This window comes from Callionymus lyra, chromosome 3 (assembly GCF_982586985.1).
Source record: "Callionymus lyra chromosome 3, fCalLyr1.hap1.1, whole genome shotgun sequence".
In the NCBI taxonomy this organism is placed as follows: domain Eukaryota; kingdom Metazoa; phylum Chordata; class Actinopteri; order Syngnathiformes; family Callionymidae; genus Callionymus; species Callionymus lyra.
This window is the reverse complement of record NC_141820.1, coordinates 19,696,857-19,709,079: the sequence shown is the minus strand read 5'-3', so window position 1 is coordinate 19,709,079 and position 12,223 is coordinate 19,696,857. Positions and strand designations below refer to the sequence as shown.

General features: G+C 41.1%; 2 protein-coding genes across 2 annotated transcripts; both read left to right on the top strand.

Annotated features, from left to right (window-relative positions):
- Positions 1-5,355: 5,355 nt before the first annotated feature.
- Positions 5,356-6,893, top strand: LOC148083725 (fish-egg lectin-like). The gene is made up of 5 exons (XM_087785802.1): positions 5,356-5,475; positions 5,546-5,779; positions 5,852-6,075; positions 6,350-6,480; positions 6,570-6,893. The coding sequence occupies exons 1-5, from the start codon at positions 5,421-5,423 to the stop codon at positions 6,706-6,708; spliced, it is 783 nt and encodes a 260-aa protein (XP_087641928.1). The 5' UTR covers positions 5,356-5,420; the 3' UTR covers positions 6,709-6,893.
- A 3,382-nt stretch (positions 6,894-10,275) lies between these two features.
- Positions 10,276-11,806, top strand: LOC148083724 (fish-egg lectin-like). The gene is made up of 5 exons (XM_087785801.1): positions 10,276-10,389; positions 10,460-10,693; positions 10,766-10,989; positions 11,260-11,390; positions 11,481-11,806. Exons 1-5 carry the CDS (start codon positions 10,335-10,337, stop codon positions 11,617-11,619), a joined length of 783 nt encoding a protein of 260 aa, XP_087641927.1. The 5' UTR covers positions 10,276-10,334; the 3' UTR covers positions 11,620-11,806.
- Positions 11,807-12,223: the final 417 nt, after the last annotated feature.

Here is a 12,223-nt window from a genome sequence, read left to right as displayed (position 1 = left end):
AAGACATTTTTATTTGTACAGACTTTTCCCTGATTTTCTGAGACTCCTGTGTTGTTCTCAGGGTTATCTTGACCTTTTTAGTATATATTTTATTGGGTATTGTTTTGATTGTTTAAGCGCTTTGTGACCCTGGACTAGAAAAGCGCTATATAAATATAAATTACTTACTTACTTTCAAAACAACATAGACAGATAGATAGATAGTCGGACATCGTGACATTTGTACAAGTATTTCCGTGGTGATCAAATGTGTTTGTGGTATCCCTTGGGCCTCCGGGTCACATTGAAAGAGTTGACACGAGGGTTAAAGATGAATATAATCATTTGTAATAAGATGTCATTATAAAACAATAGCAAAAAGAAAATCTAAACAATAATAAAAGGGATAAAACGCATGACTCACAATCACATCATCTGTTTATTGTAATAGAGTCATGACGTCTCTCTAGTTGGTCAAACTGTTTTGTTTTTTTACATAAAAATATACTGGAATGGAAAATTTCAAACGTTAACAAAGTTAACAAATATATAATATAGCATCTTTAATTATCATACAACATACAACATGCCTTCACATGATAAAAAGAATAATTAATAAATAAAACAACCAACAAACATATCTAGACTAACACATCGGAATGTTCACAGTGAATACAGGTCTGAAAACAACTTGCCAAAGCCCTGAAACATGGAATGAAAAGAAAGGGTGTCGGCCGGAGTTGTTGGCACAAGATTGACTTTCTGTTGTGACAAAAGACACAATGTTTATTGAATTAGCAGTAATATAACACATAATAGATACAACTAATTAAATGAACATTTTAAATAATCAGCAAATGTATTTGGTCAAAGCGCTTTTGTTCATTTATATCAACAATTTATCATTAATACATTTATAAATAAAGCAACAAAATCTAAAAAAGTTTTTAGGCATTTCCTGCCCTGAATGGAGCAGGGGCAGTGTATAAATAACTCTCGGACAAGAGCAACATTTATTCATCTAATCTAACTCATCTAAACCAAAACAACAACACTTCCAGTGATGAGGTCAGAATGTCCAACTAAGAAAACACCACATTCACCCCCCAAAAGTAATACAGTCTAATAGCACGAGGAATGAATGAGTCCCTGAGTCTATACGTGTTGCATCATGGGAGGAGCATTCGTGCTTATCTGCTCAATGATGACGGTGTTGAGAGGATGACTGTCATCATCCATGATGGACAGTCGTTTGTTCAATGATCTCCTCTCAGCAACTGTCACCCGTGAGTCCAGCTTCATGCCAACCACAGAGCCAGTCCTCCTGATCAACCTGTAAAACCTGTTGACACTCCTCTTGGACACATTCCCACCCCAACACACCACAGCATAAAACAGGACACTGGCCACCACAGACTGGTAGAACATGCAGAGGAGTTTCCTGCAGATGTTAAATTATCTGAGCCTTCTCAGAAAGTTCAGTCTACTCTGAACTTTCTTATACACATGGTCTGTGTTGCAGGACCAGTCCAGTTTACTGTCCAGCCACATACCGAGGTACTTATAGTTGTCAACTATCTCCACCTCGTCACCTCTGATGGGCACTGGACGTGGGTTTGTCCTGGACCTCCCAAAGTCCAAGACCAGCTCCTTGGTCTTTGAGGTGTACAGCTGCAGGTGGTTCTTCTCACTCAAGTCCACAAGTCATGTATCAGACTCCTATACTTGTCCTCGCTGTTGTACCTGATGCATTGGCACTGTCATCACCATACTTTTGGATAAGACTCTGCAGTCAGAGAGGATTTGGTCTTGTGTTTAGTTAAGGTTTTAATACTGTTCCAGACCTCTTATTTGTTCCCCGTTCAGCTTCCTCAGGACACCCCTAAAACCTCCTCCTGTAGGTGACTTTTCCCTGCCTCAAGCATCGCTTTACCTCATGCTGTGCTGACCTCAGGGAATCTCTGTCCCTGCTCCTGAAAGCCACCTTCTTCCTGTTAAAAACATCCTTGACCTCCTTTGTTACCCACGGTTTCTTATAAGGGTAGTCTTGGCAGGGGCAACAATGTCCAAGCAAAAATTTAAATAATCCGTTAGACGTGTCTGAACCTATGCCCAACAAAACATTTACAAATATACCTGTATATATCCGAACAGGGTGGGGCTCAGGCTGCAGAGGGTCAGCCTGTACTACTGGTTCAGGCAGGCGCGTATCAGGTGTCTTGGGGCTGACATCAGGAGTAATTAGCTGCAGCTGCCTTTTCAGAGTAAGTTGGTGGAGCCACCCGTCTCAGACAGCTGGCATGCCAACGTGACCTGTTAGCCAGGCGAAATGTAATTTGGGGCTCATTCCTGTTCAATGATCTATTGAGGTACAGCCCAAAATGAACACGGCTTGTGCAAGCAATTGGGTCGGCGTACCGAGTCCAAAACCGTAAAGAAGGGATGGTTTACCTGGCAATTCCTATCCGTTGCTTGTCTGCAACTCTTTGAACTAACAATGTTGCCGCTACTGGGGTGATGTCTGATAGAGGATGCTGGTGTGTGGAGTTGCTCTATAATGGAGCATCCTCCTCATTGCTGCTGTGAGACAAGCTTTGAGCCAGGTGTGCTCTGAGCCCATTCTGGAGGGTCTGATTGAATCTTTCTGCACAACCGCCTGAGGGTGGTATAGTGCAGTCTTCACATGTTTATTCACTCTCCCCTCCTCAAAGGCAGCCATGTCCGCTGAGGAACAGGGAGTAGAGAAATTCAATCACAACCCCAGATGTTGGAGAGCCGGTGGGGAGCACCTTTGGCCAATTTGAGTGGAGGTCATACACCACCAGCAGGAATCGCAAAGGTGGCCATGAAAAAGGCGGCAATGACGGATGTGTGGGTGGGTCCGTTTTCACACTGAAGCAAGCTGCACAGTTTTTCAGCATCATTTTTTATTCCAGGCCACCAGAGCATAGATGCTTGACTTTAACAATGGCCAGGTGTCCTTAACGTAGCATATGCAGGACTTGCCCTCAAAGCACTGGGAGTCACTTTGCACATTCCCCTTGCCACACAGACATCGTGACAGCTGGAGAGTTCATTTCTCACACGTTGGAAAGGTGTTAGTTCTGCGGAAACTTTGCATGCCAGCCCTCCGGGATGAAAGTGCAGAGCTGGGTGAGAACGGGGTCCTGCGTTGATGCTGCATCCAGCTTCCTCAGAGAGACTGCTTCTTTGAGGGGTGTGTGCAGCATGAGTACAAGCTCTGGCTTTGTGGTCTCCTGAGCAGTTGAAGTTGGGGTGGCTCTGGAGACCAAGTCAGGTACAACGTTCTCGCTTCCAGGAGTGAACTGTGGGGTGAAGTTGTAGGCCTGGGCCTTCTGTCCTGACCCTGTCGTGGCAAGTAGAGCAGTCAATGCCTGATGGTCCATCCTCAGGGTGAGATGTCGTCCATAAAGACACATATGCCACCTTTCACTTGCCCATAGATTGGACAGGGCCCGTTTCTCTCCCAACGAACGTTCAGCTGCTGTTAGTGACCGTGAAGCAAAAGCCACTCCACTCCAGTCCATTTTTGAAGCTGGTAGAGGACTGCACTGCTGTGTAGGAAGCATCACAGGTAACACATGTGGAACTCTGCAGGTCAAAGTGGGCCAGCACAGGTGGGGAAGTTAGCAGAGATTTGCGCTGGCGGACAGCAGCAGTGCATGACCAGGGCGCATCATGTTTAAGGAGGGCACGGTGGATAAGATGTTGGCGCCAGAAAAACTGTTAGCTAATGTCCTCTAAGGCCGAACATCTTTTTCTATGTTGCAAATGTAGTATCGATTGTCAGGAACGGTGACTTCTTCCATAAAAGCTGACCCATTTGCTGACTCACCGATCTCCATGTCTCTTTGGCCAATCCTGCCTCATCAATGCCCTCTCTCAAATGTTTCATATTGCTTGAGTATTTTCTTTTGACTATGACCAAGATGAGAGCAATTTGCCCTCAACTTGTTTCGTCCGAGAAACTATACGGGACATAGGAGAGGAAGGTTCTCAACGCTCAGGGTGGACATTGGGATCCAGGGCCGGACTTGCTGTTTGTTGGTCAGATAGGTCCTTGTATGGGAACTCTTTAAGCCTTTCAAGCCATCTTGGAGCTGCACTTACAGTAAAGTTCATCCAGCAACGGTTCTGGTGGACTGAGATGATGATGATGATGAGATGATTCCAGATGTCAAAGCGTTTGTGGCTGCCTGTAGTAGATGCTCCAGGGGAAAGTCTTCCAATAAATTTGTAATCTCCGCTTTTGTCTATTGCTTCCATAAAAAATCAAAGTTTAGTCTAAAAAGAGATGATTATAATATCATAATTTTGGAATTAAATATAAGTGCACAAAATGGGCTAGGTATAACTAAACTATGATGCAGTTAGCTAGTTTGGAAGCAACTACCCAGTAGAAAGACTCCCTTTTTTGCGCAGATATGTTTCAATCAAATGTATCTCCAAGTATGTGTCTTAAAAATGACCAGGATGAATAGCATCATGTTAGTCGAGGCAGATGATTGACAGCTATTGAACTTGCAACTGTAATTTGTAAGTGTGTCAAAACAAGGTTAACAGAAAGACTAGTCAAAGACAGGTTGGATTACTTATACATCTATAAAGGAAACTTTAAGAACCTTTGGGCGATGACGTTTATTTTGGTATGTTGCATCTAAAATGTGGGTGTGTAGTTATGTTGTTTACAAGCGAACAAATACTTGCAAAAACCTCAACCCCTTTTGCAAAGATGTTAATGAAATAAAAGTCCAAATAAAGATATTTCTTTAATAATCTGATGTTAAATTTGTCAGTCTTAAATGCATTAATGTCCTTCGACTATTTAACACAACTCAAGGCTTGAATGCCATGTTGGGTTGCATTCTACACACTAGGCTCTTGACTCTTACTTCCATGTGGACTTGTGGATTATTATTTTAGTGAGAGTCATTAACCAGATTTTACCATCTAAACTTGAACTGGTGGAACCCCAATACTACATTGGCCGGAAGAGTTCTCCAATACTTTACGAGAAGTAACTTGATCAGTAGAGTCTGAAATGTATTTTATTTAAAAACAACAACAATATCATTGTATTTATGAAGAGATTCCAAAAGAAGTTGAAGCCATTCCCTTATATTCCACTTACCATTTTAGATAACAAACCTATCACTTTTTTATCAGATAGGCAAGAGTTCAAAACTGGCATTCTTGATTTATTATTGTTGACATGTCCAACTTACTGGAAACATTAACTTTCTCCAGTGAATTTCCATCGTTCCATTGTTGGTTTTTTCATTGACAAATCTGAATGGTATGTTGATTGACCCAGTTGTTACCTATAAAAGTGGGATTTACCGAGTATCAGAGCATCAGCACCTTCAGATCCTGACATCAGCCTCACTGGAGACGACCATCACCTGAAGGCCATCCACATCATGAAGACCTTCATCGCTCTTTCGCTGGTGTTGTGCCACCTTACTGCCAGTCATGGTAGCTGAATACCTGTTACAAGGTAAGACTGTGTGAAAACATCCTTCCTAACGTTGTCTTTCTCTTTTAGCCTTTAGGTGCGAGGAAGCTCCCATGATTAACCAACCCAGGAATATCGATGCTGGACTTGGGATGCTTGTTGGTGTCACCAGCGACTTCCAGGCCACCATGCTGAATCATAACAGTTGGAATTCTGTTGGAAGCAACTTGAAACATGTCTCACTCGGTGCTGCTGGTTTTTGGGGCGTCGATAAAGAGAACAACGTCAACAAAATGGTGGGAAGCCAATTTGAGGCAGCTTCAGGTATTTTTCTCAAACCTTCATGATTTATTTTACTTAATTCGCTACGGACTTGCAGTATATGTTTCTCTCCAGGGTTCAAAATGCACATGGTGGCAGCTGGCGGTGACGGCTTCGTGTTGGGAATCAGAGCCTCTGACAACGTCACCTACTGTCTCACAAGCACCAGAGCCTCGGCCTTCACCGGCGGGGTCGGCAGCCTGACCTGGGTTTCGAAGACAAATCCCATGAAGCAAATCAGCTGCGGGAAGAATTACTGCTACGGTGTCAACTCAGTGAACGAGCCGTACGTCTTGAGGGTAAGACAGAGCTTCTTTATTCTTTGCTATGTGGGTATGTTGTGTTACATTAGCAGGGTTTCCGTAAAAGAATTTGGCAAGATAGAAACAGACATAGTAAATTGCGTTAAAGGTTGTTCAGGGCAAAAGATGGATGCTCGGACCTAAAAAGTAGTGTCAAAATAAGCCACCGTGGTTGTAAAGACAAACGATTCAATAATGTTATACCTGTTTCACATGTACATTGGTCATCGGTCACCTGTGGTACCTAAATTATTCTGTTTGATGATTTCAGACAATCACCGCAAGCAGTTGTTCTAGTTCTTCATGGTATAAAATTCCTGGGACAGCCAGAATGAAAATGGTCAAAGTAGGAGACGACGGTAAAGTTTTTGCAGTGACACCAGATGGTCAGGTCTGTGAAAGGTAAGCAAGGCTTGACGCTCGAACCTCACTGTGCTGTATGTACACTTTCGTTTTCAGTCTAAAATGTCAATCTTTTTTTCTTCTAACAGAACTGGCGTCACAACCTCATATGCACAGGGCTCAAGTTGGCAAGATCACACTATGTGCATGCCTATAGACCAGCTTGCATACAACATGGGCAACCTTTGGGTTGTCGGCCATTCAGGCCTGACCTTGGTGTGCAAGTAAGATGACAACATCTCACTGAAGTACGCAGCATTGCAGCGACTTTATGATCTCAATCATTTTCTTATTGTTGTTTCCTGATTCATTTTAAGATCATAATCATCCCAATAATTACAAGGGAATTGAAATAAATGTTTCTCCTGTGATTTTATTTTGTAAGAAAATACTGAATAAAGAATGAATAATAATATGGTGGAGTTCATTTCTTTACATTTGCCCTCATGTTTAAATCTTAGGCTGTGAACAACTCATTCAATGGATGAATTTTTAACTGGAGCGCCATCTACTGATCTTTGAAAATACAAAACGCTGTACCCAGGGTCCTGAAGATCCTTAAAAAGTCTCAAAAGGTGCTACATTCATAAATATAAAGACAAGGCATTACAATGTCCTATTTAAAAAGATCTTAGTTTAAAAAATGTCAACACATGACAAGTAAGAATATATGTTATTTTCAAATCTTAAAAGATATGGAAACAATTTACAGATTGTCGCGATCACAACAGCTGAGCTAACTAAACAGTGAGTACCGGTTCGGTCCGGGTGCTTCCAAAAGCTTTTTCATCAGAGAACAGAACGTTAACTGAGACCAACTTTGTCAATCAAATCAGTTTTCATTCTTTCATTTCCTGATCTGAGCAAACACGTGACTTTCTACCCAACGGAATATCCGGGCTACATGTGACGATGCTGCTGATCAGCTTGACTCAAATAATGCACTTGCAACTCTACAATGGAATATAACCATACAACTGACTAACAGGTCAAGAATAAGCTGTTCTAAATTTGAAAGGAAAAATGTTGAATAGTATTTATAACAAGTAAGTTTAGACAGTGTCATGGGACACGATTCATCCAATCAGCAGTGTTGTCACAAGTATCATGGACACATTAGGTTGGGGTGAAAGTCTCATGCACCTTTTTGTCAGTATGAATGTGTGTTTCGTAGTTTCCTGTCATCGTCCAGGTAAATTTTCTTTCACTCATATTAAAGATTTAAAAAAGATGTTAGCATGTGTGACGGCATCACGTACGAAAAGCCTGGAATGAAGTAGTTGGGAAGATCAACGTGGTTCATGGAGCAACTTCGTATAAAAGGGACTTTTACTTTGGGCAACATTGGAAGATGTAAATTAAATAAGAATTATCTGGTCGTTTCTTGTCTCATGACTTTATTTTAAAACTTGTTTCGTCACTCTCCTCTTCCACGGCGCCTGTTGCTCTCCCAGCAGCTGCTGCTCGTCTTACAATCAACTCCTCAGCAGCAGAGCTTAAAGATACCTCTCCTTAGGCAACAGGCGCCAGATTATAATCCTCACTTCTCCGGCACGCAGGTTCTGTTTTTCTCTCTTTGTGGACTACATTCTTGTACATTGTGTTTTTGTCTTCCTACTGCCTGAGCCTAGGTTTTGTCATTTAGTTTATCGCGTGTGTTTTTTCTAATCTCCGCTGTGTTTATTTTTTTGCGCAAGGTGTGGTGCGCTTCGGGTTTCCTGTGTACTGTGAAATGGAGAGTTGAGTACTTCTTTGTTTGTTTATTGCATTCATTTTTTAGCTGTGATTGTACCTTTTTGATTCATTCCATTTTTGTCTGTTGTTTGGTTGTTGCATCTGCACTGGGGTCCGGGTCTATTTTAAACCTCACATGGCTGTCCAACCTTTATTGATGGCTGAAAGCAGTACCATAGAACGTGTAAGAACTTTTTATCCAAATCATACCTGCCCAATTATTGATGTGAAAAAACAGTATTGCTTTAAGCTGTAGAAACACTGGTATCATACAACCCCATCGGACCATCAGTAGACGGTAGAAGCAATTCTCCACATTTTCGAAGTATGAGAGGTAACCAGAGTAATTAATTTGTAATCTCCGCTTTTGTCTGGTGCTTCCATACACATCAAAGTTTAGTCTAAAAAGAGCAGATTATAATAGCATAATTTTGGAATCAAATATAAGTGCACAAAATGGGCTAGGTATAACTAAACTATGATGCAGTTAGCTAGTTTGGAAACAACTACCCAGTAGAAAGACTCGTTTTTTGCGCAGATATTCTTCAATCAAATGTATCTCCAAGTATGTGTCTTAAAATGACCAGGATGAATAGTATCATGTTAGTCGAGGCAGATGATTGACAACTATTGAACTTGCAACTGTAATTTCTCTAAGTGTATCAAAACAAATCTTCTGATCTTGTCAGTCAAAAATATTTCAATCATCAGCTGAATAGACCTTTGTTTCACATAAATGAAAGTATGTTAACAGAAAGACTAGTCAAAGACAGGTTGGATTACTCATAAATCTAGCAAGGAAACGTGAGGAACCTTTGGGCGATGACTTTAAACTCTTCACTGGCTTCCAGTTTCTTTCAAGATCAACTTTAAAATTCTGGTTCTTACTTTCAGAGCTATTCATGGTCAGGCTCCTCCTTACATCACTGATCTGATCCAGCCTTACACCCCAGCTCGGGCTCTGAGGTCTGTGGATCAGAATCTACTTATGGTTCCACGCACACGGCTCAGGACCAGAGGAGAGAAATCTTTTCAGGCTGTTGCTCCTAAGATTTGGAACAATCTTCTTCTCTTTGCGCTTGATGGAGTCTACTGACTCCTTTAAGAAACACCTTAAGACGTTTTTTGTTCAGGCTTTTCCTTGAATTTCTCGAACTCCTGTGTTGTTCTCAGTATTATCTTGATCTTTAAAGTATGTACTTTTTTGAGTATTGTTTTGATTGTCTAAGCGCTTTGTGACCCTGGTCTCGAAAAGCGCTATATAAATAAATATTACTTACTTACTTTATTTGGTATGTTGCATCTAAAATGTGGGTTTGTAGTTATGTTGTTTACAAGCGAACAAATACTTGCAAAAACCTCAACCCCTTTTGCAAAGATTTAAATGAAATAAAAGTCCAATTAAAGATATTGCTTTTGTAATCTGATGATAAATTTGTCAGTCTTAAATGCGTTAATGTCCTTCGGCTATTTAACACAACTCAAGGCTTAAATGCCATGTTGGGTTGCATTCTACACACTAGGCTCTTGACTCTTACTTCCATGTGGACTTGTGGATTATTATTTTAGTGAGAGTCATTAACCAGATTTTACCATCTAAACTTGAACTGGTGGAACCCCAATACTACATTGACCAGAAGGGTTGGCCAATGTGTGTTTCCCCTCTGGGGATGAATAAACATTTTCTATTCTATTCAATACTTTACCAGAAGGAACTTCAGTAGATCAGTAGAGTCTGAAATTTATTTTATTTAAAAACAACAACAATATCATTGTATTTATGAAGAGATTCCACAAGAAGTTGATGCAATTCCCTTATATCCCACTTACCATTTTAAAGAACAAACCCTTTTATTTTTTTATTTGATGGGCAAGAATTCAAAACTGGCATTCTTGATTTATTATTGTTGTCATGTTCAACTTACTGGAAACATTAACTTCCTCCAGTGAATTTCCATCGTTCCATTGTTGTTTTTTTCATTGACAAATCTGAATGGTATGTTGATTGACCCAGTTGTTGCCTATAAAAGTGGGATTTACCGAGTATCAGAGCATCAGCACCTTCAGATCCTGACATCAGCCTCACTGGAGACGACCATCACCTGAAGGCCATCCACATCATGAAGACCTTCATCGCTCTTTCACTGGTGTTGTGCCACCTTACTGCCAGTCATGGTAGCTGAATACCTGTTACAAGGTGAGACTGTGTGAAAACATCCTTCCTAACGTTGTCTTTCTCTTTTAGCCTTTAGGTGCGAGGAAGCTCCCATGATTAACCAACCCAGGAATATCGATGCTGGACTTGGGATGCTTGTTGGTGTCACCAGCGACTTCCAGGCCACCATGCTGAATCATAACAGTTGGAATTCTGTTGGAAGCAACTTGAAAGATGTCTCACTCGGTGCTGCTGGTTTTTGGGGCGTCGATAAAGAGAACAACGTCAACAAAATGGTGGGAAGCCAATTTGAGGCAGCTTCAGGTATTTTTCTCAAACCTTCATGATTTATTTTCCTTAATTCGCTACGGACTTGCAGTATATGTTTCTCTCCAGGGTTCAAAATGCACATGGTGGCAGCTGGCGGTGACGGCTTCGTGTTGGGAATCAGAGCCTCTGACAACGTCACCTACTGTCTCACAAGCATCAGAGCCTCAGCCTTCACCGGCGGGGTCGGCAGCCTGACCTGGGTTTCGAAGACAAATCCCATGAAGCAAATCAGCTGCGGGAAGAATTACTGCTACGGTGTCAACTCATTGAACGAGCCGCACGTCTTGAGGGTAAGACGGAGCTTTCTTTATTCTTTGCTATGTGGGTATGTTGTGTTACATTAGCTGGGTTTCCAGAATTTGGCAAGATAAAAACAGACATAGTAAATTGCGTTAAAGGTTGTTCAGGGCAAAAGATGGATGCTCGGACCTAAAAAGTACTGTCAAAATAAGCCACCGTGGTTGTAAAGACAAACGATTCAATAATGTTATACCTGTTTCACATGTACATTGGTCATCGGTCACCTGTGGTACCTAATTTATTCTGTTTGATGATTTCAGACAATCACCGCAAGCAGCTGTTTTAGTTCTTCATGGTATAAAATTCCTGGGTCAGCCAGAATGAAAATGGTCAAAGTAGGAGACGACGGTAAAGTTTTTGGAGTGACACCAGATGGTCGGGTCTGTGAAAGGTAAGCAAGACTTGACGCTCGAACCTCACTGTGCTGTATGTACACTTTCGTTTTCAGTCTAAAATGTCAATCTTTTTTTTCTTCTAACAGAACTCGCGTCACAACCTCATATGCACAGGGCTCAAGTTGGCTAGATCACACTATGTGCATGCCTATAGACCAGCTAGCATACAACATGGGCAACCTTTGGGTTGTCGGCCATTCAGGCCTGACCTTGGTGTGCAAGTAGGATGACAACATCTCACTGAAGTACGCAGCATTGCAGCGACTTTATGATCTCAATCAGTTTCTTGTTGTTGTTTCCTGATTCATTTTAAGATCATAATCATCCCAATAATTACAAGGGAATTGAAATAAAATGTTCTCCTGTGATTTTATTTTCTTAGAAAATACTGAATAAAGAATGAATAATAATATGGTGGAGTTCATTTCTTTACATTTGCCCTCATGTTTAAATCTTAGGCTATGAACAACTCATTCAATGGATGAATTTTTAACTGGAGCGCCATCTACTGATCTTTGAAAATACAAAACGCTGTACCGAGTGTCCTGAAGATCCTTAAAAAGTCTCAAAAGGTGCTACATTCATAAAGATAAAGACAAGGCATTACAATGTCCTAAAAGATTTTAGTTTAAAAAATGTCAACACATGACAAGTAAGAATATATGTTATTTTCAAATCTTAAAATATATGGAAACAATTTACAGATTGTCGCGATCACAACAGCTGAGCTAACTAAACAGTGAGTACCGGTTCGGTCCGGGTGCTTCCAAAAGCTTTTTCATCAGAGAACAGAACGTTAACTGAGACCAACTTTGTCAATCAAATCAGT

Bases quoted from the DNA above. Each gene is read 5' to 3' on its own strand.
- LOC148083725 (XM_087785802.1), top strand. From the start codon at position 5,421: ATGAAGACCTTCATCGCTCTTTCGCTGGTGTTGTGCCACCTTACTGCC. The intron at 5,476-5,545 runs GTAGCTGAATAC...TTTCTCTTTTAG, and splicing joins CCACCTTACTGCCAGTCATG to CCTTTAGGTGCGAGGAAGCT. The intron at 5,780-5,851 runs GTATTTTTCTCA...GTTTCTCTCCAG, and splicing joins CCAATTTGAGGCAGCTTCAG to GGTTCAAAATGCACATGGTG.
- LOC148083724 (XM_087785801.1), top strand. From the start codon at position 10,335: ATGAAGACCTTCATCGCTCTTTCACTGGTGTTGTGCCACCTTACTGCC. The intron at 10,390-10,459 runs GTAGCTGAATAC...TTTCTCTTTTAG, and splicing joins CCACCTTACTGCCAGTCATG to CCTTTAGGTGCGAGGAAGCT. The intron at 11,391-11,480 runs GTAAGCAAGACT...TTCTTCTAACAG, and splicing joins GATGGTCGGGTCTGTGAAAG to AACTCGCGTCACAACCTCAT.